At 35.4% G+C, this 22,642-nt stretch overlaps 1 protein-coding gene across 29 annotated transcripts in view; it reads left to right on the top strand.

Annotated features, from left to right (window-relative positions):
- LOC141405841 (guanine nucleotide exchange factor DBS) overlaps positions 1 to 22,642 on the top strand; it is a 457,151-nt gene that overhangs the window by 426,257 nt on the left and 8,252 nt on the right. For 15 of the 29 annotated variants that reach the window (XM_073990593.1, XM_073990590.1, XM_073990592.1 and 12 more), the window contains 4 exons: positions 564 to 881; positions 949 to 1,146; positions 4,867 to 5,430; positions 22,076 to 22,202. In XM_073990593.1, the coding sequence (XP_073846694.1) occupies positions 564 to 881; positions 949 to 1,146; positions 4,867 to 5,430; positions 22,076 to 22,202 (1,207 nt within the window). Of the gene's footprint in view, positions 1 to 563; positions 882 to 948; positions 1,147 to 4,866; positions 5,431 to 5,979; positions 8,117 to 22,075; positions 22,203 to 22,642 lie in introns of those variants that run through there. The other 14 variants (XM_073990597.1, XM_073990596.1, XM_073990599.1 and 11 more) reach the window with 2 other exon arrangements.

Here is a 22,642-nt window from a genome sequence, read left to right as displayed (position 1 = left end):
ATGAGGCTAAAACCTTAAATATACCGAAAATCGGGAGGTAGCGTTCTATGGGGGTTATATCGAAACGTGCACTGAAATAGCCCATTTTCAATACCAATCATCCTAGGACTAATAGAAACTTACATACCAAAGTATAAAGCTCAATCTTTGCAAGCTGTAGCTTGATTTCAACAGACACACGGACGGACGGACAGATGGACATGGTTATATGAACTTAATAGGGTCTACGACGAATATTTCGATGTGTTACAAACAGAATGAAATTTAATTATACCCTCCATATTATGGTGGAGGGTATAACAATGAATATGTCGGCTTTTCCGACAGTAATATACCCTCAGTGGTGGACGTACTTGTCTTATTACCAAAATCCTAATTTTAAAAAGAAATAGCATTTTCGTAGGTGATTAAATTATTTTTTTTAAGTTTACAGTCTAAATTTTAGGCATTTATGGGCTAGGTAGTCTGAAATTCATCTCGATACAATTTGGGGGGCCCAATCATTAACACCCCATAACAACAACTAACCGAATTTTCAACTTCTCTCTCTTTCCCCTTTACAGCGTGATACTTTTTATCGTTTATATTCATTCTACTGCCAAAATATTCCACGATCGGATCGTTTGCGTGAAACCCTGGTCGATACACATCTCTTCCTGCAAGAATGCCAAAAACGTTTGGGCCACAAGTTGCCCCTAGCCGCGTATCTGTTGAAACCAGTTCAACGTATAACCAAATATCAATTGTTACTTAAGGATCTGTTGCGTTTCAGTGACAATGGTAGCTGTACCAAAGAATTGCAAAAGGCTTTGGACTGTATGCTCATTGTACTGAAGTGTGTCAATGATTCAATGCATCAAGTGGCTATAACGGGATTCCCGGTAAGTTACTTCTTTTTTCTTTAGGTGTAGTTAATATTTATCAATATATTTTTTATTTTCTCTGCAGACCGATTTATCTCAACAAGGCGAGTTATTGTTGCAGGATTCATTTCAAGTATGGTCTGAATCGAAAAAAGACATTCGTCTGCGCATAAAACCCCAACAAAGACATATATTTTTATATCAAAAATCTATGCTATTTTGTAAGCAAACTTCGAAACCGGGCCACAATAAGAGCACCTATCAGTTCAAGCATTATCTAAAGGTGAGTAGTAGTAAAACAAGTGAAAAAACATATGAAATATGCGTTCAAAGCCAAACTCATAACTTCCATAAGCCAAATATCCATCTCTGTAAAAACAAATTGCATTTCGATGACAATGAAGCCACTCCACAGCCGATATGTCTGATGAGCCGCTACCAACGACGAGAGCGAATCGGCGTTCCTTTCTCACTTGCAAAAAATCATAGGTCATTAAGCTCGACTCCAACGAGAAATTAATTAAAATTAATATACAAATTATGTTCACCCTAATAGGCCCTAATTTTCAAAAAAAAAAAGAAAGAAAAAACGTTAAGTTCAGCCGGACCGACTTTTTATACCCTTCACCGTGAAATGTTCCGAGCTAATATGGAATAATTAGTCCTATGCCCAGAAGTTTAGGTGGAGAATTTACTGACCACTAGGAAGCCAAAATGACATAGCTAATTCGGTTTGAAAACGTATTTTAAAACAAAAAACAAACATATCAAAATACCGAACAACAAAACCTGTCCATAATTTTTGGTGGTGGGGAAGTTTCTTTACAACTGGGAATGCTAAGTGCCAAATTATATTTATCTAAAAACGTCAAAATACTTGAAATCGCGTGGTACCATTTTATGCGGTCTATTTCAAAACGTGGACCTATGTCTACAATTATTACTGAAGAAGTTTTTGCATCACATGGGTTCTTAAATGTAAATTTATTGTCAATTCGCTTTGAAAATATACCGTCAAAATACCTGAAATCGGGCGGTATCGTTATATGAGCTCTATAACAAAACGTGGACCTATGTCCATAACTTGATTACTGGAAACCCTAAATGTCAAATTATAGCTAATCCGGACTAAAAATGTATCTAAAGATCAAAATACCTAAATCGGGCGTACCCTTATAGTTCGAACTTGATCTAAGTTCAGACCAAAGACCAGACCTATGGTCTGTATCGATTTTTACCTCGGAATAGTTTAAACAGTGGTTTTTGTACGTCAAAAATCACCGCAAGTAGCGTGAAAACCACCAACTTGGCATCCCTGCCAAAGACATATGTGTGCAACATTTCTGCCCTCTATCTCGAACTCGGTTGAAGAGAGGACGTTCCGATACATCATTATTTCTGCCATATGCCCGAAGTGGTCGAATACCCGAAGTAAGACCAAATTTCCCGGCAGAGACAACGGGACACCGGATGTAAACAGGTTGGTCGGAGAGGATAAACGGAACAAGTGACTAAATTATCTGAAGAACTGCAACACTGGAGCCGGAATAAGTGAATTGTGGGCAACGGTTAAGTCACTCTCGAACCCTGGAAAGATACACGATATGATCTCAGTCACGTTTGGCGACGTTACATCCACTACTCCGAAGAGGTGCCAAGATATTTTAATCGACAGTTTGTCGAGCACCACAGGAGTGACAGGGCAAAGACAGGAACATTAGATCTCTTCCTGCGGAGGAGGATCCATTTACAATGAATGATGTTACAAATGCCATCAGGAAGGATAAGTCATCAATCATAAATGCTGAAACAGCTGAGTGAGTCGGGAGTCGAGTAGCTCACCAAAGTTCCCAACCTGTCGCTAGCCACCCTCATCATTCCCGAAGTCTGGAAAATAGGCAGGGTGCCAGGATGCCAACAAAGGTGAATCGTACCGTAGCGAAAACTTTGTAGGCTTTACTCCTCCCCAGAAATAGCTATTCCGTTGCCGAACATCAGGATGGATTCCGTAAGGAGCTCAGCACTACAACTGCGCTGCCCGTCACCTCCAAACAAATTAGTCGAGGACTCAACCAGAGCAAGCCGTGCGATAGGACAGTGTTGTCAAGTACTCCACACTGTTTGAGGATATTGAGCAGACTACCCTTCGGTCAAGTTTGAAAAGTTGGAATATCAATTAAATGTGTGGACGCCAGTCGTACGTGGAAATCAGGAACAAAAAGTCTAAGCCCCTAGAGTGAAACAGAGAGTTCTCCAAGATGTGGTGATATCTCCGGAACTGTTTAACCTCTACACCTAATGTATTCCACCCCCTCCAGACGGCATTGAGATAATGTATGGGGATGATTGTACGGTATTGGCGTCAGGTGCCTTCCCTGATGCGATCTTACCACCTTTTTTCACGCGAGGAATATACAAATATCCCCCAATAAATCGACGACCACTCTGTTCACCACATGGACAGCAGAGGTGAGCACTGAGTTGAATGATAGCAGAATTTCGACCACTAACTAAACCAGGATTACAGGGGTCACTTTCGACAGTATGTTCACGTCGTCTGCGTATGCCACAGCTATCTGCGACAAGCTGAGATATAGCAACAAAGTCCTCAAGTCCCTAGCCGGCATTTCCTAGGGTGCAAATAAAAACACCTTGATGACAACATATAACGCGAGAGGTTATTGTTGTTGTAGCAGCAAGGTTTCATGCTCGGTCTGTGGTAGGTTATGCAGCACCAGTGTGGTCCTTCAATATAAATGCAACGCGATGGAAACATATTAAAACCTGTCAGAGTGTCGCCCTGAGAACTGAACAGTGTGCCCCCTCATATCTTCAGGGAGAGACAAAGATTCCTTCAGTACTGCACCACAACAACAGGCTCTCGTTGCAGTACTTGCTCGGGTGTTGCCGTGAGAGCCATCCTAATTTCCATATATGGTGGACAGGACCTTTAATGTGGGATCTTCATGATTTACAAAGAGATGTCCAACGTTACAGGAGAGAACCCATTGATCAACAATCCTTCGATACTCAGAGAACATCCCCCAAAGTACAATGCCACGGCAGCGGGTTCTTTCGTACCGGAATGACCCGAAACCATAGTGTTTCAGCCAGCGGCTCCCAACCCAGCATCAGGCCTAAGCTTCTACGTAGGTTTCTACGTTCCTACAACTACAACAAACCAGATTAGTTTTGACTCAACTATGTACGTTAGGGATGGTGCAGCTGTCTAAATTCCTATAAAGCTAGGATTGATGACACCGAGCAAAACATCAGCCCAGCATGCGGCACATGCCCGCACGATACACTGCACCTTTCCAACTGCCCTACTAAACTTAGTCAACTAACTCCAGCTAGCTTCGGGGTTGCAATCCATCGAAGCAACCACATTCCTAGAACTGGAGATAGACCCAGAGCCAGATTAACCAGAAAATTAAACATATCATATGATGTTACAACAACAACAACAACTGTTATTTGCAATAACATCAGAAATAGAAAGGTCTTTACGTAGAGAGTTAACACTGGAACCTCACCTCCTTCATAAAATTGAATTTTCTACAATTTACTACATACACAACATCCTCGAAGGGACAAGGGAGACTTCTTTCATACTAATGAATATGGGAATATGAATATGGGACATAATTTTTATAGCCGAGTCTTACGACACGACTTGTAGAGAAGTCTTTCATGGCTGAAATATCACCGTCGAAAATTGTTATGTTCTGGTCAGGTATTGAACCATTTGTGTTTATGGCGGACGTGCTTAGCACCACGGTTTCTCCCCAGTTTACTAAAGCCAGGTTTATAATCAGGAACCACATACATTTATTCTGGTGAAAAGGTCTGTAGCATTACAGCAGACCATTTTGTAACAACAACCTTTTCTCTCCAATTTGTCTATGTCTTCAAAATAATCTTATTTCTGAGACCCATCAGATTTCTATCATTTTTTCACTCAACTCAATTCTATAACATTTATTATTTTCATCCTTTTCAGATGTCTCAAATCGGTCTAACCGAATCCGTGCGCGGCGATACAAAACGTTTTGAAGTTTGGTTACAAGGCCGTCAAGAGGTGCACACGCTGCAGGCACCAACGCTTGAAATCAAAAACAAATGGGTAGCCGAAATCAAAAAAGTTCTGCTTACCCAATTGGAAGAGCTGAAAGGTGAGAAAATCAAACAGTATGGCTTAAATCATCGTGGCCTAAGACAGACCACATCATGGGATACACCAAATATTTTATTGGGTACACCGGGTCGTACCATTAGTTGTGATGCATCATCAGAATCATCGAATCGTAACTCGAATTGTAGTAGTAGTGATGATAATTGTGCAACAATAAGTTTGGGTAGTGGTGGTAGCGTCGGTAGTGGCGTTATGATGGCACCCTGTACAAATATTTCGCTGATATCGGGTATAACAGCAAACAGTAATAATACAACAACATCAACAGCGACAACGGATAAGGAACATAATAATGAGGCGTGTGGTTGGAGTTCAGATTATTCGAATAGTGAAGATGAAATGTCAACGGCAGATGATAACAGCAGTACACCGGTAAGTTGTTATTAGTTATTTCTATTTATTAAAGCCTATTTTTAGGCATGTCTTTTTTATTAAGAGTTCAGAGATTTTATTTATTTCTTCCAAGACAAAAATTGAATTGGTTTTTGGTTTAGTTTCCCCTATTGTTTTTTAGTTTGGAATTTTCAAAATTTTGTATAATTTATTATCCTCTTTTTTTGTTTGTCCTTTGTTTTATTTTGTATTTCTTTACCTATTTTTAATGTTTTTTAATTCATTTTGTCTTGTTTTTTCTTCATGTTTTTTTTTTGGGTTCTCGTTTTTTATTTCCATGCACCAAACCAAAACCAAAAAACACTTCATTCCAAATATTAAAAAATTACAACTACCAACAACTTACGTCCTACGCAAAACGTAATGTAACCAAAAAAATGTAAACAACTAAAAAAATATTAAAACAAAAAATTACTCTTCTCTCTGGTGTCTGTGCCGTGTAATGAAAATCTCATCCCAAAAAAAAATTTTATATCAAAACCTCAATTCGTGTGGTATGTGTGATTGATTTTGTTCCAATTTATGTAGCGTTTCATAAATTTCCTTGCACCATGGTCTACCATCACCTCTACTACTACTACCAATAGCAACAGCACCACTACTCCGCATAATGGTCATCATCATAATGCGAACCATCACAACCAAAACCACAACCATCATCATCATCACCATAATCAACAACTAGATAATGGTTCTTCATATCCTCGTAATTCAACCAAATCCAATTCGAAATTTTATGTTTCCGTTGAACATTAAGTTATATACAATCCCAAAAGCAAATAATGAAAGTCACGGTGCTACAGTAAAGTAAAAAGGGATGACTTGTAAAGTGAAAAAAATTCAAAGTGTATTTTTTAGGTCTTGTCATAGATGAAACTAAAGTTTCTTGTCACAGAATTCGTTTTGGTCTTGTCAAGGAAGACCTTTGGGACTTGTCATGAAAGACCTTTGCTTTATCAAAGGATTTTAAATAGTAAAATAAAAAATCGTATTGTCCTATACAACGAAAGTTTTAAAATGAAAGCATACTTTTAGGCGTTGTATATTTACTCTAGTTAAATGATATTTGTCATAATTATAAAGGGACAACTTATGTCGATTGTTTTTAATGTATAATTCACCAATTGTTCCATTCATCAATGGGTGTTACAATCACGCTTCCTTTGTAATTTACATCAAAGTTTCCCAGGACATAGAAGGCCGTTAGGTTTTGTCATAGATGGGCGTAAAGTCTCTTGTCATAGAAGACGTTTAGGTCTTGTCATGGAAGTCCTTTATGTGTCTTTTCATGGAAGATCTTTAATTATTGTCATGGTGACCTTTAGGTCTTGTCTTGGTCGACATTCAGATGTTCTCATGAAAAGGTCTTTTCATGGTAGACTTTTAGGTCTTCTCATGGAAGACCTTTAGGGTTCCTTATAGGACCTAAGGCCTATTCATAAGAGATCGTAAGGTCTTCTCAAAACAGATGCTTAGTTTTTCTTATAAAAAAGTATTAAATGACCAATGGTCTTCTTTAAAAATATTGAGGTTATGACCTTTTCTTTAAATTTACTTCGTTAAACATATTGGAATATAAAACCTTTAAACGTATGTATAAATAATTTTAATAGGTAGGTGTCAAATATGTAGTTGTTGTTTAGATAATTCATAAACTCAAGGTCGTTCTATGTAATACACTCTCAAAAAGTGAGGTTATTGGCTTTTCTTATAACTTTTATACGAAAATACATAATTCGAAGTCCGTGTTTGAATCTATGTATGTTTATATATATAGTATTATATATACAAGGGTATAATATTTATCATGTCCGTCACTAAAAGGTTTTCAAATGCCATTTCCCGCAATCGACATGCCATTTTTCTGGATTTCTAATAGAAAACGTTTAAAGCTCAATCAACTCCATTCTGGAGTACAGGCAAAGTTTCGAATAATGCTTCTTATTAACATAACATTTGAGCCTAAGTCTTATGGTTCAAAGCATTGATTAATCATACTATACGGACTACCAGGTTGCATATATGAATATATGTATGTATGTAGCATATGCATACATTAGTTCACGTTTCTTTACAAGAAGTACGGATAATAAACGAAAACCTTTAAAATATTGTAGCACCGTGAAACAAACTACTCTTCATCCAAGAGTTCATCTCTTCCTCATCCCCCCGTGAAACAAACCAAAACAGCCTACGATAAACTAATCTTCCATGTGCAATACAACATAGGAAAATAATATCAAAAAGAAAAAGAACAACGACGATAATAATTTCTCGTTAAATCTAGAATTTTAATTACAAGTACAATTATTTTTAATTAAGCTTTTTAATGCTTTTCTTTTGTGTTGTATGTACGTATGTATGAGTGTGTTTGTAACTGTATATAAAAAGAACAAAAAATAAGCAAACCAACAAAAGAGAGAAGCCGAAACATAGAGTCATACTCTTAGTATTAGTAATAATTTGTTAACTGTTTTAAATTTTAGCTATATTTATTATTGATTTGTATAGTTGAAGAACAAGAAGAAGAAAAAAACATGTAATTTTAAAAATATCAACCAACATTGATGCAATATTTTCAATCATTTCTTTGTTTCTTTGTACATAAATAATTGCTGCCATATTTGGGCAAAAATAAAAATATAACAACCACCAACGAACAAAATGCCATATTTAAAGATTTTCTTAAGGGGGACAATTTCTAATTGTTAAATTATATTTCTTTTCTATTGTGGCTTTAAAGTGCAAAATAACAATGCTCTAAATAATCAAGTTGCTGCTATTTTCGAATGCAAATTCAATTCAATAATATACCCATTTAAACAGGAAAACTTATATCAACAGGTGGTAAACATTGAAAGTGGCTTTTAGAAATCATAAACACCTTTAGGTCTTATAATATTGCCCTATAATTATTTGATTAAATAGGAATTCAATACCGCAATAATGACCCGTCCTATTACTCAAAAATACATAATACATATGCATTACAAGGACATCGCATTCATAATTTTTGGTTATATTAAAAGATTTTATTAAAATAAAAAACCTTATTGTCCTACATAACGCAGTTATGAAATTAAAGCATACTTTTAGGCGTTGTATATTTACTCTAGTTAAATGATATTTGACATAATTATGAAGGTGAAAAACGATTGTCGATTGTTTTAAATTTATAATCCACCAGTTGTTCCATGAATCCATGGTATTCCAGTATTCCTTTGTCATTTCAAGCTTATTTTCTTCCATAAGATGAACTAAGAATAAACTGGCCGTTTTATTGGAGTCTTGACATTTTGTTGCAGCGTAACTCGCTATGAAGCTCGTGATCGTATGCCTTCCTTGCGGGGGAATAATTAGTCGTTATCATGACATGGCCAATCCAAGTAATGATTTGAAGTCTATACTTTGAAATATGTCGATGTATAACTATTTAAAGTTTGTTATACGTTGATTCGCCATAGAGAATATTGGCCCAATAATATTTCTACATTATAAGTATAAGTTTTTTTTTCTGAAAGACTACTATAATTGTGAGTATGAGATTTTTATGAGTGGACTTCACATCTTCCACCATATATCCCTCCAGCACTGTATTCTGGGAATAAATACATTGCTGGAAATAATTGCTCTTATTTAAAGGTGAAAGAAGTGAAGATATATGGTCTGTTCCTTTACTTCTGAAAATGGCAAAACCGGCAAAAGTAGTAAAAGGTGAAAACTGCTGCCATATGAACTGTATGGTGTCTAAAGTAAAGGAACGCTTTTCGAGTAAAAAGTGGTAAAACTTGAAGATTCTTGAACGTAAAGGAACAGAGCTATATTCACTAATAAGATCAGCGTCTCCCTGCACAACTTGACTGGCAATAATTTTAAGGAACTCCATATTGCTTTTCCAACTTATGCGTTGGCCCAGGATGCTAAGCAGCTACTTCTAATGCGGTCTCAAAGTGGTACTAAACCACTCTCAGACAAAGTTGGTGAGAAATTGCCACTTATCAGTATTAGAACGTCAACAGCATAAGCCATCATCTTAGTCTTGTGTACACTGACCGGAACACGGGTGTTGTATGGGATAACAGCTTTGTGGTTACAACCTATGGAAGTAGCCATATTACTAGAAATGGAGACAGACCTAGAGCCTTTTTTACGCAGAAAAACGAACTTACAGACATATCGTATACTGTTACAACAACAACAACCATCTTAGTTATGTATACAGGACAGCATTGACATCGTTATGTACGTGGATGATTGCACTATCTTGGCGTCAGCTGATTTGAATCTCCTGGTCGATTGCAACAACATTTCGACTGCCTGTTACCCCTATATTCTTGGGTAACGTTCAACAACATGTTGACGTCTTCCGCGCATGCGACATGCTAACATGTGGGAACACTAGCCGGCAACATGCGGACACAGAAACCTTGTTGATTACATATAAGGCTATATACAGGTTGACCTGTGGTAAGTTATATGGCGCCAGAGTGCTCCGCGAATGAAAAGTATTCAACACTGTCAGAGTGCCTCCCTGAGAACTACAACAGAGTTACTGCTCATGTCTTCAGTGGACGATATACATGAGGAAACAAAGATTCGTCCAGTACGGCAACACAATGTCATGTTCTTGCTGTAGTAGTTGCCCGGGAGTTACCGTGAGAGTCAACCCAATCATTCTATGGTGGGTAGGACTGCCCCACCCCGGCATGAAGAGAGAACCCTTCGATCAGAAAGCCTATCAGCAGGTTTGTATAGCATTCACACATATGTAGTCGCGCATGCCATAAACAACTATCGTGTGAATGCCGTCTCCGGATAACATTTCACATCTATCCAATGAACGGAAACAAACGAAACGATTCCCGTACCAATCACACAAAGCCACAAACTTTTCAGCTTCTCTGAATCGTTTCATTCTCACAACCAAAACAAAAACACAAACTTTTCAATGTAAAAAGATGGAAACCGTACGATTGCTGAAATGTAACTTCGGCAATGCTTTGCCGAGTTGTTTCATTCACCACCGAAACAAAAAGTATTTTTGGGAAACGTTTGTCGTGCGTATTGTCAATGACACACTCAGACCCACACACATGTGATTGCTTAACAACCCTATAAGTTAGCATCAGCATACCACAGTGAATTTTATCAACTACCAATCGTTTTTGATTTATTCGCATGTGTTTAGTACTATTCCGTTTTCTATCTGCTCTTGTGAGTACTTTTCGCTTTTCGTTTTGTTCGCACTCACGAATGTAAACAAAACAAAACTAAACAGCGAGCTCCGCCAACGTGGGTTATGTTTCGTTTTGTATTGTTCCTATGGAAAATACGAAACGAAACGATTGGAAATGTTATTTAAAGTATTTTTACGTACGCTGCATCTATCGCATCTCAGAACGTCAGCTGCCACGATACACTAGAGTAGTTTTTGCTCAACTACGTTAGAGACTATGCGGCCTTGCATTCTTATAGGGCAAAGATTCATGACACCGTGCAACATATCTGCCTAGCAGGCGTCACTGTACATGGTATGTATATCCGTCTTGCACACTGAATGTCCAGGTTCGATACCCAGTCCAGACAACATTACACATTCAACGGTAATGTTGCCGACATTTCCTAAGTATTTCAGTCATGTAAAACTTCTCCACAAGTGTTGTCATAAAACACGTCATACGGACAAGGCGAAAAAAATTAGAATCGGGGTGCACTCTTTGCTATTGAGAGAAGACTCCCTTGTCGCTTCTGTTAACAGTTTTCCTCATCTCACATTCTTCTCAATTTGTACGGCCACGCAGAGATTTGTTAGTTTTAGTGAAATCTCATGCTCATCTAATGTCTAGGTGTGATAACTTTTCTATCACCAAGGGCCATAAATTGAAGAGACGTACCAAGCGTACGGAGAGTTACGCTACAGAGATACTTACAACGTGTTGAAGCAAGTTCATTCAGATACTGGATTTTCATGATCTTTGATCTCGAGAATTACGGGCAGTTTTGTGAATAATATAATTCAACGTATGACCGTTAAAGCAGTGCCGACCAAGAAGAGCGAAGCCACATGTGAATGTATTCAAAACATTTGCAATTTCCCAGCAAACCAATCGTACCGACTTCGTAACGAAATCGGAACAAAATGTCGGACGTATCGTCCGAAATCGTAACGATATCTTAACGAAAGTTGTATGAAGTGGTTGACATAATTTCGGAACAAAATGTCGCAGCGACATCGGATCGATTTCGGTCCGATTTCGTAACGAAATCTGAAGAAAATTCTTAAGAAATTCGGAAAGGAAATTTCTATCCGACATTCGTTCCGAAATCTGAACGAAATCGGTACAAAATCTGAACTATTTCCTCTCCGAAAAATCGTTTAGAAATCGGAACGAAATCTGAACGACTTTGCTTCCGAAATTGTTCAGACGTGTCGGACATCAGACATTTGGTTTGCTGGGTTATGACAGTGTGTTAGTAAGATTGTATGCACGCAAGCTACAAAACAAAAACAAATCAAAACATTTGCTCTCTCTTGCACGCCCTTTCTTTGTGTTCGGATCGTATGTGTGTGAATTGCCGAAAATCTTCGTAACCAGCGACAAATGGCTGTTTGGCACTGCGTTAAAGCCTTCCGTTTGGTTCAAGTAAGAAAGAGTAATCGGTTTATAGTATTTAGGTAACGTCTGACTTGGTTATGGAAAGACTTCTATTTAGAATAATTGCCACTATTTTGCATAAAAAGCCACAAAGACAAGAAAAGAAACCCACCGAATTTACAATAAATCCATCGACACCACGAAAATACCTTACAAACAAACACTTCTGAATTCGAATTGGTCTAAAATTTGAAAACAACATTTTCTTCTACACACATTTATTAACCGATTTGTGTTTTCAATGTTTTGTTGTTGCATTAAGAAAAAATAATAAAACTGTTGCTAGAATATGGCAAAATAATGTTAAATTAAATTTTTCCAATATTTGCCATTCAAACCAGACAAATTCAGAACATATGTTCGACATCACAATCTAAATATTGCATTACAACGAAACGCCATCAATACCATGCCACAACGATTTAGCAACGTAACACTTTTTTCGATAAAATTTTAAACCACAAGAAAAAAACGCGTATTTAACTGGAAATAAAAATATTTGCCAAATGCTAAAAGAAGTGTGTTGGGCATATCAAGCTTACTTACAATCAACGCCAAATACAAATGTCATCATCATCATTATATCCTACTTCGCCGCCACTATCATCATCATCATCTTCACATTGTTGTTGATTTGTTTCTATCTGTTTCCATGGAATCCTGTAAACGTCCATCTTCTATACAAACATGACGTACGTAAGTTAATTTTCAACATTTACTTTCTTCCTTCTTAAACCCAACCCTGTCACTTACCCAACCTACCAACAACAACCAATCCACTAATCACAACTAAACACAATAAAGTTTTGTTTGTTTTAGAACACTGATGTGCGTGCGTATGCGTGAACATGTTGTGATAATAAGAACAAAATAACCAGAAAAATAATTGCTAATATTCCAAGCCAAACTTGTAACTTACCATACCTATTCGTATTATAATTAAAGCGTGATGTGTTATCTCGCACATAGTACATATCATTTCCATATTTCATTCGTTACCAAGACCACATATGAATGGAAGTGAATAATACTGTGCTGATGTATTATAAATTAAACAAAAAATGCATATGAAATTTGTCTTGAAATTAATCTAAAAAAACGGATACAATCCATTTTCGAATCAATAATACACTTGCCACTAGTTTTCTATATTCACCACATATAATCTTTGAAATATCTGTCACCAAATAACAAACTAACATTGGCGACTGGCACCCACTAATAGAATCCAAATAGAGCATTTAGAACACGATTTTTCAAAATTATTTATCTAAATTGCAATTTTAGGGAAAATGTAAATATTGAATATTTTATACATATTTTCACTGTGCAACATTTTTAAGGTGATCTTGTGCAAACAATTCGAACTGAAGATTTTTTGAAAGTACAGACCCAAACGCCAAGAAACCCTAGTTGGGTTTTGTTGTGTCAGATCCAGCTCGGATTTTATGGCCCCATCTAAACATGGTTAAATATTGAGTTTTTAAAGAAATTCGGGGCTATATCTCTGAAACCAATGCGAATCTTCTTCTGACCTCTGATGCAAATTTGTAGATAAGGACAAGAAAACAATATTTGGTGAAATAATGAACTCGAAAAACTACATTTATTGCCTCAAATTTCAAAATATATGCAAAAATACCACAATTTTTATATATTTCGCACCGTATCTCCAAAACCGTTAATTTTTTTCTGAATATTTTCTTTTGGAAAAATATTCCCTGGAATGTAATACACAACTCTTCAGAACATGTCATTGTTGTAAAATGCCTCTGTCCTGTTGTTTTCAGTACATTTCTCAACGACGATTTAATAAAAATGTCAATAATGTAGTGAAATCCGAAATGCGAGAATAAACTGTTGGTGTGAACTGTGGTTAAAATACTTGTTGTAAAAGATATGATGCAAAATACCGCTGAAACAACATGAAGTAAGCATTTTAGAGTTTCAGAATATTCTAAGGAATTGTTGAGAACTTTATTTGGAAGATTTTTGCAAAAGGTTACTTGGTTCAACTCCCAATAGTTTAGCCGATACTGACCAGAATTTCATCAATTATGTAAAATGTTCTATATTTTATAGATTTTGATGCCCTAGATGGAGTTTTTCTTATGTGGTTTCTTCAAAAGATAAGTTCTACTAGTTTATGGCTACAATATTGCTAAAGACAGCAATGCCAAATTCCTCTTCGTTTCTGAGATAAAGGCCTGATAAATGCAAAAAAGTGTAGATTTAGCCCGGTTTAGATGAGGCCATAAAATCCGAACTGGATCTGACAGGACAAAACCCAACTAGGGTTTTTGTAGTCTAAATATGTACTTTCAAAAAATTAATACTAGAAGTTGTTTGCATTTTCAGTGTTGCATAGTGTATTTTAAATATTAACAAACATATAACTGCGATAAAAACTCATTACAAATCTCCTTACCAACCCATTATTTGAAGAAGAGTATGTCGGCAGAGATTCGTAGTTAGGTTTGGCCACTAAATAAGTAGTTACCACCTTTAGTAGCCAAAGATTAACAACTTATTTTATCGACTTTTAGTGGCCAAAATTATTTACAGAGATTCTGGGAGATTTGTAATGAGTTTTTTTGAACTTTCTGTCGAAGTCTTTATTTTCCTTTTTATGTACGAACAAAATATGCCTCATCGAAATTATGGTTTTAGATGCCAAGATTTAGCCATGTTTGTCTGTCTGGCTGTCAAGTTCGTAGATGAACCATATCGGTCCACCCACACAAAAATTCAACATTTTTTGCAAAAACGGTGGGCACGTTAACTTTCGTCGTTATATTCCTACCAGACATAGAACTGTTTCGAATATGAACTATACCGGTCGATTCCTTCGATTACCTCCCACTCAAAATTTCGGAAAAGTGCAGTTTAAGATCTGCTATCGAATCGTTTTGATTTTTTTGCAACATGTTGTTTTCGAGTCCAAGTTTTTCAGGGACAACTCCATACTTTATGAAAAAATAGCCGAAAGCTATAAAACCCCTATGGCCACAGTGTGTAACGGCTGGTGAGCACGACAACTACCAAATCAACGCAGTAGGTCCAAAACTCGTAATATTTCTGTGAATCTTAAATAAAGCTCGAAGATGGTACTTATCGGTATAGTACTGCCGGTAACTCCCTCACAAAAGTTAAAACAGTTTTTAAACAGGCAGCTGTTTTGGTCCAAAAATATTTGTAATATTTGGTCCAAAAATTGTTTAAATTCGAAAATGTACCCTATCGGTCCACACCTTAGGGCGGCATCAGGCAAAAAGGGGCACACGTGCCCTTGATGAGAGTAACAATAAAACAACCACCATTTAGTCTTCACTCAGAAGTCAATGAAGAAGGTTGTGCCGTCGTTTTTTTCAATGATTTTTAATTTTATCAATGCATTAACCCACACGATTGTTGTGGAGAGAGCGAGATTTACGCTCTCGATGTCTTATCCCAGCTAACAATTTTTTCCGAGGGCTCTGATTTCCGATTTTTTTCCGAAATTTTCTGACTATTTTTTAGATATTTGTCGATTTCTCTAATATATTTCTAGAAATTGTACCGATTTTCTAAAACCTTTTTTTAAGAATCTCTGCACATTTTCTGAAGAACCTTAAGAATCTCGTTCCGATTTCTAATCGATTTTCTAAGGGATCTTTTTGTTCGACTGTTGTCGAAAAACAAAGTGATTTTTTATAAAATTCGCATATACAGTTTTTGAATTGTTTTAATATAAATGCAACATATAATAATTCAAGCTAGTGTTGATAGCTTTAACATACCCGTGCACATTCTTCTACTATTAATCACAAAATGATAACAAGAGGGAAAATCATTAGGACGTTTGAAATTAGAATCATCCATAAATAGGGAATTAAAAGGGAATTTTTTCTGAGTTAGGATTTGTTCTGTGTTGTGTGTGAATATCAAAGGCGTCCGCGGCCAAGAATTTCATCAGATTTTTTCCAGAAAATCTAATCTTTTCTTCGAATTTTTCCAGAATATCTTTCCGAATTCGGAACGATTTTCTTCAAAAAATCTAAATTTTCCACCGAATATTCCAGAATTTTTTTCCGAATTCGAACCGAATTCGTTGCGAAACTCTAATATTTTGTTAGAATTTTCTTAGAAAATTCTTTCCGATTTCGGTGGACACGTCCATACAACTTTTGTACCGAATTCGGAAAGAATTCGGCATAAGAATCGGCAACTTGTGCAGAGATTCTGACCGAATTCGCACAGGATTCGGAAAAAATGTTAGCTGGGATGCGTGTGACCGCACATACTTCAATTGTATTGGTACAGATACCTGCCTAAGGGTACCGCCCTCTCATAAGTTCACAATCCAAACGCGAGATCCCTCGAAATGAATGACTCCCAAAATAAAATCCACATTCCATCAGGTACCTCCTCCGCAATACTTTTGAGCTTCAATCGAAATGCATATTCGACAAGTTTATACGTCCAAAAAGGCCACAGAATTCTGAAACACACCCCATAAACTACATAAATTATGGGGAAAAGGATTTTTGTTGCGAAGCCGGTATTCCATCCGTCCACACGCAGAGAAAAAAATATGTTTGATCCAACAATATTCCAAGAGCAAAATATGTATTGTTAACATATTGTTGGATTCCTCATGTAGTATTGTAAATCCAAAAATAGTTTGTGTCAACTGAACAATATTTCTCTCTTTTCTTCGAAAATTTGTTTCTCTTCTCTCGCTATTCGATGCCATGTTGAAAAAACAATTTTGGTGAGTTGTGGTGTGTTTGTATGACATGCTGCCTTTACCTTTGTTTTTGTGTGTATGTACTTGTGAGACTCTTGTTTTTATTTGTTTCAGTTTTGTTTCATTCTTCTTTCCTTTTCATGTTTGTTATGGTGTTTAATTATTCCTTATGTTGTAGTGGGTTCTTGTGGCTTTTTGTTTGTCTTTGTTGTCAGCCAATGCAGCAAACCATGCATTGTGTTCATCAATGATTGCAATATTATACGCGACATTTATATCCAAGTTATGCGAAAAGTGTATATGAGAAGTATATGCACTCATATCAAAAATTTCTGGGCTGGTTTTCTGTATTGACAATACTTTTTGTAAACAAAATTAGATTATGATAGTTCCTACAATCGGTATTGTTAACGATTTCAACAATATTGCGGAAATTCGAAAGTTGTTTTTGTTTTCTATGTTTGGAACAAAAGATGGTATTTTTGGATTTGGATTACAATGTTTGAACAAAACAAATACATTTTTGGAACCAAAACATATATTTTTGTTCCAACAAAAGCGAAAAATATTTTTTCTCTGCGTGCATAGACGGAAGTTTCAATTCACACATGCTGAGGGTATATCTCTGTCGGCAAAGTCGACTGATATTTTTTAAGTATATGGATAAACCTCTAGAGGGTCCGTAGCCAAATGACTTTGGCTGGACTAGCTTCGTCCATTCTCACAACATATGTCGTATCGAAATCGGAAGACAAACATTGGAATATTCGAAGTGTAATTTATTTCCTACATTTTGCTCCGAACTCAGAACGAAATAGTGAAAAAATCCGTTGTAAAAATCGAATAGAACTCGGAACGATTTTTTCGGAAGGTAGCTAAAAAATTGTTCTGATGTCCAACAATCTTTCCGAAATCGGAACGAATTTCTAATAGAAAAGTTAACGTAATTTCAGAACGGTTGGGGTTCGTTCCGAAAACATCCGTAAACATTTATTTCCGACATTTCGCTCCGAATTCAAAAAAAAAAAAACGTCGAAAAAATCCCTAACGAAAATTCAATAGTAATCGGAGAGATTATTTCAGAAGCTGCTTTCGAAATTGGGCGAAAAATTCCCTTACGAAAATGGAATATAAATCGGAACGAAATCGGAACTATTTTTTCCGAAGGTGCTTTCCAAATTGTTCAAACCTATCGGACATCCTCTATTGATACTATACCTTTTAAAGATTTTCTGTAGATATGGCCCTTCTAACGTGCATCGAAAGGTGATCTGTAGATACGAGACTTCCAAAGGCCTTCTTTGGGCGGAAGATTTTCTATAGATAGGAGATTTTATTAAGGTATCTTCTAGAGAAAAGATCTTACGAGTATTATGGTATTCTATGAATAGGAGACCTGCTAACTTCTAAAGCACTTCTATAGTTGCAAGAGCTTCTAGACGTTAGAAGTCCTTCTAAATGCCGTCTATGGACAGGAGTCTTACAAAAATCTTCTAGATATGGAAGAACTTCCAAACATATAGCTAGTAGACCTTCTTGAGCTTTTCTGTGGATAAAAACCCATCTAAAGAATTGTCTATAGAACACCATAATGTCTTCCATGAAGAAGAGACCTTCTTAGACTTAGGTGCCATTCTAAATTTCGTGTATGGATAGAGGACTTCCAAAGGTCGTCTACGTCTATCGTTTATCGTCTTCTAAATGTATTAGTTAGGAAATCTTTTAATGGTCTATGGGCAAAACTCATTATTTTAACAAGATCATATCACTCGAAGTAAGTAGTTACTACTTAGTTAAGTACTTGTTATGTATTATTTCGGATGGCATGCCCTTGTTGAAATAATGGGCTTGTAATTAGTTAGACCTAGATTAGACCTAGAGATCTTATATAAAATGAGGTCTTCTGATGGTAGAGTATATTCTACAAGTCTCTTTTAATAGGTGACCTTCTATTCTAAAGTCTTCTATAGGCAGTTGATATTCTTAAAGTCTTATACATATTCTAAGAGAACTTCTAAAAGTCCTCAGTTATTAGGACATATCATAATATCTCCTATTGATAAGATACCTTTATTAAGTATTCTATTGGTAAGAGATCATCTAAATGTCTTCAAATGGTATGTGCTCTGGCGGTAGAGTACCTTCTACAAGCCTCGTTTAAATAGTAGACCTCAAAACTGAAACGCTTCACAGCATAAATGAAATCATACATTACATCTATGAATTTTGTCATTAATTTTGAACTAACGTAGAGCTTCATTGAATAAATGAAAAGAATTTCATTGCGTTTTATTAAAGTAAAATTAATAAATTTGTTCATTAATGCAATGAAACTTCTTCATCGATGCAGTGGAACTACTTAATTAATGCAATGAAATACTTTCATTATTGTTTCGTTATTGCTATGAAATGTTTACATTAATACTATAAAACAGTTACATTGCATTAATGAAAGTATTTCATAGCACGAATAAAACATTTCATTATTTTAATGCAACATTTTATAGCATAAATAAAACATTTGATGCAATGGAGCGTCTTTCTTTCAGTTTTCGAGTCCTATATAGAAAAGAAAGCTTCTACGGGTCTCCCATAGATACGAATCCTTCTAATGTTTTTAAAAATATCCGTAAATGGCCTTCTGTAGATGAAATATCTTTCAGTAGTGCGATTCTCAAACACATTTTTGGAGTTACCGACAAAAATCGTTAAAATTAAAATACTTATAATTTCGGTAATTAACGATGTTATTCGGTAAGTTAACGACCAGTAAAAAGTAGTCGTAAAGTTCTACCGACACCAACAGTGTTGTCAAATTTTGTTTGAACGCTTCATTCATTCTTTTGCATTTTAAAGTTACCGATTTTTTCGGTAATTCAAAAAATGAATTAGAGAATCCCACTACAGAAATCTCCTTTGCTATGAAATCAGTTTAATGAAAGTTTTTCATAGCAACAATGAAATATTTATAGTACCAATGAAACCTTTGATGCAATGAAGCGTCTTTCTTTCAGTTTTAAGGCCCAATATAGAAAAGAAACCTTCTACGGGTCTCCCATAGATAATGGCCTTCTGTAAATGGAATATCTTTCTGAAATGTCCTTTCCTATGAAATCAGTTTAATAAGAGTGTTTCATAGCAACAATGAAATATTTTATAGCATCAATGAAACCTGTTCATTGATGCAACGAAGCAATGCAACATTTAATTACATCAATGAAACCTTTGATGCAGTGAAACGTCTTTCTTTCGAATCCTTCTAATGTTTTTAAAAATATCCATAAATGGCCTTCTGTAGATGGAATATCTTTCAGAAATCTCCTTTGCTATGAAATCAGTTTAATGAAAGTTTTTCATAGCAACAATGAAATATTTTATAGCATTAATGAAACCTGTTCATTGATGCCACGAAGCATTTTTCGTTCAGTGTACAGATCCTCTATAGAAAGGGTTTCCTATGGATAAGAATCCTGCTAATGTTTTTAAAAATATCCATAGAAGGCCTTTTGTAGACGGAATATCTTTCCGAAATCTCCTACTTTTTGTTAAATGGTTGACATTCTAAACGTATTCTCCTATTATGACAATTTCCTAAGGTCTTCTAAAGATTGGTAAAATTCTTAAGTTCTTTCATTAATAGACAGACTCCTGTAGGTTGAATATATATTGCAGATAAACGTTCCCTATTTAAGAGGAGACCATTTTAAAGTAAAAAAATGAAAGTAAATCTTCTATAGATCTTCTATAAATTTAACACCTTCTGTAGACGAAATAAATGTCATTCTAAAGATCTTCCACGAATGAAACTTCTGATTTATTTGGATATAATATGTATGATCTTCTAAAGCTAGATATTAGTTCTGTAATCTTTTAAAAAATTGAAATTGAAATACATTCAATAAGTCCTGCTATTTATATAATAATTTCCATTAGGATAAAGATCTTATAATGGACTTCAATAGACATTATCATCCTGTCTATTGATATTCTAAAGGTCTTCTTCTAGACGTTTCTCGTTTCTTATCATATTCCTATACCTATCTCGTGTATAACGTGCTGTCGTCACGTTTCCAATAACTTGTTGATATGCATTTTCAGAGTAGGGATAGATAAGTCGACTATCGATTAATCGACTTTTTGCAGTCAAAAGTCTAAAAATCGTAGTCGACTTTTGTCTGGAGCATGGTGGAATAAGAAGGTGTTACATCGATAACAATTATCGGACAATTTATCAGACCATGTGGTTAATGGCCCGATTATTGTTATCGATGTAACACCTTCTTATTCCACCATGGTCTGGAGGGAAAATCGCATAATCGATTATCTTGTGATCGATTTTCGAGTTTGCCCATAGATTGTTGACATGACGGGTTTATACCGTTGGCGGTTTTACAGTTGCAAAAGAAAACTCGGAAATCGACGAATAGTCGATTATAATCGATTTTCTGCGGATAACTAGGACAACTGAAATAATCGTCAGACCGAATAATCGCATTTTTAGTTTTAGGCCAAAATCGAAAAATCGACTATTGCTTTCCATTCATTACCTATCCCTATTTCAGAGTTACATGTATCCATAAAAGGGAAATGTGTTACGATAAGAATTTTAAAAATATCATCTACAAATATGACTAATTTATCGAACTATTACCTATATAGCACCGGTATGCATTTTGTTAACAATTAAAATATCACACAGTTAATAAGTCTTAGAACACCTAACCTATAACTTAGCTAAAAAAAATAACACCAACACCAAACACCCACATAACCACCTCCATAAAATTAACATTATTTCACTTTGTTTTATTACGTTAACACAACAATTCTTAGTTTATTTTTTTTTCATGAAATGCTTGATTTCGTTACAATTGTTAATTAAACTTATTTAATGCTTGAGTTTTATTCTATAATTATTATCAACATTTATATATTACTATGGATTTATGCAAAGCTTTGTTAATTGCTGCTAATGGTTAATGTTTATTACATATTATAATTAAATAACATATGATAATTGTCATAACTTAACAAATCAATTTTTAAAAATATATAATCGAAAACAACAACAATATACTAATCGATATTATTTTCATCATCTTTCATTTTCATTACTCTTTCTATTGGATTACAATCATCATTCAATTGTTTTGGCCACAATCAAAATTCGAAAAAAAAAACATCCAAACATCATCCACCGATCATCGTTTTTTGTTTGCATCTTTGCATCATTTTATAGGGAAGTAAATATGTAGCCTTAGCCGACTATGTAGCCGTTGGCCATTCAGAGGTATCGATGCGTGAAGGTGATACGGTTGAACTGCTTAAGGTTGGCTGTGCCGGTTGGTGGTATGTGCGAATATTAGGTAAATGTCACATTTTATTCTTCATTTATTCAAATTCATAAATGTTTTCATTTTCAATATTATTGTAATTTTTATTAATGGGTACTCTGTGATGTATTATTAATATTTATTTTATATCATTGTATTGTTAAAAATATATATAAGTAACACACATAATTAACATATACATATGTAAGTTGAAAGCTTTAAACTATCTTTTAAGTGAATCGCCTTTATGTATTTTTAAAAAAATGTTATTTTGAAAATTCCAGTCAAAAATTATACTTTAAATTATTACAATACTCACAATTATTCAGCAACGATATATAACGATATAGATCGTATAGATTTCCTATCACTAGGACACCTTTTAAAGGTTAAAAATACCGCTTATGAATGTCTTCTAAAGAAAGGAAACCTAAAAATATTTGACTTTGTATAGATAGCAGACCTGTTTTATA

This window comes from Musca autumnalis, unplaced genomic scaffold (genome assembly GCF_047663935.1).
Source record: "Musca autumnalis isolate F117 unplaced genomic scaffold, ASM4766393v1 scaffold_5, whole genome shotgun sequence".
NCBI lineage: Eukaryota > Metazoa > Arthropoda > Insecta > Diptera > Muscidae > Musca > Musca autumnalis.
This window is presented reverse-complemented; position numbering and strand designations above follow the sequence as displayed.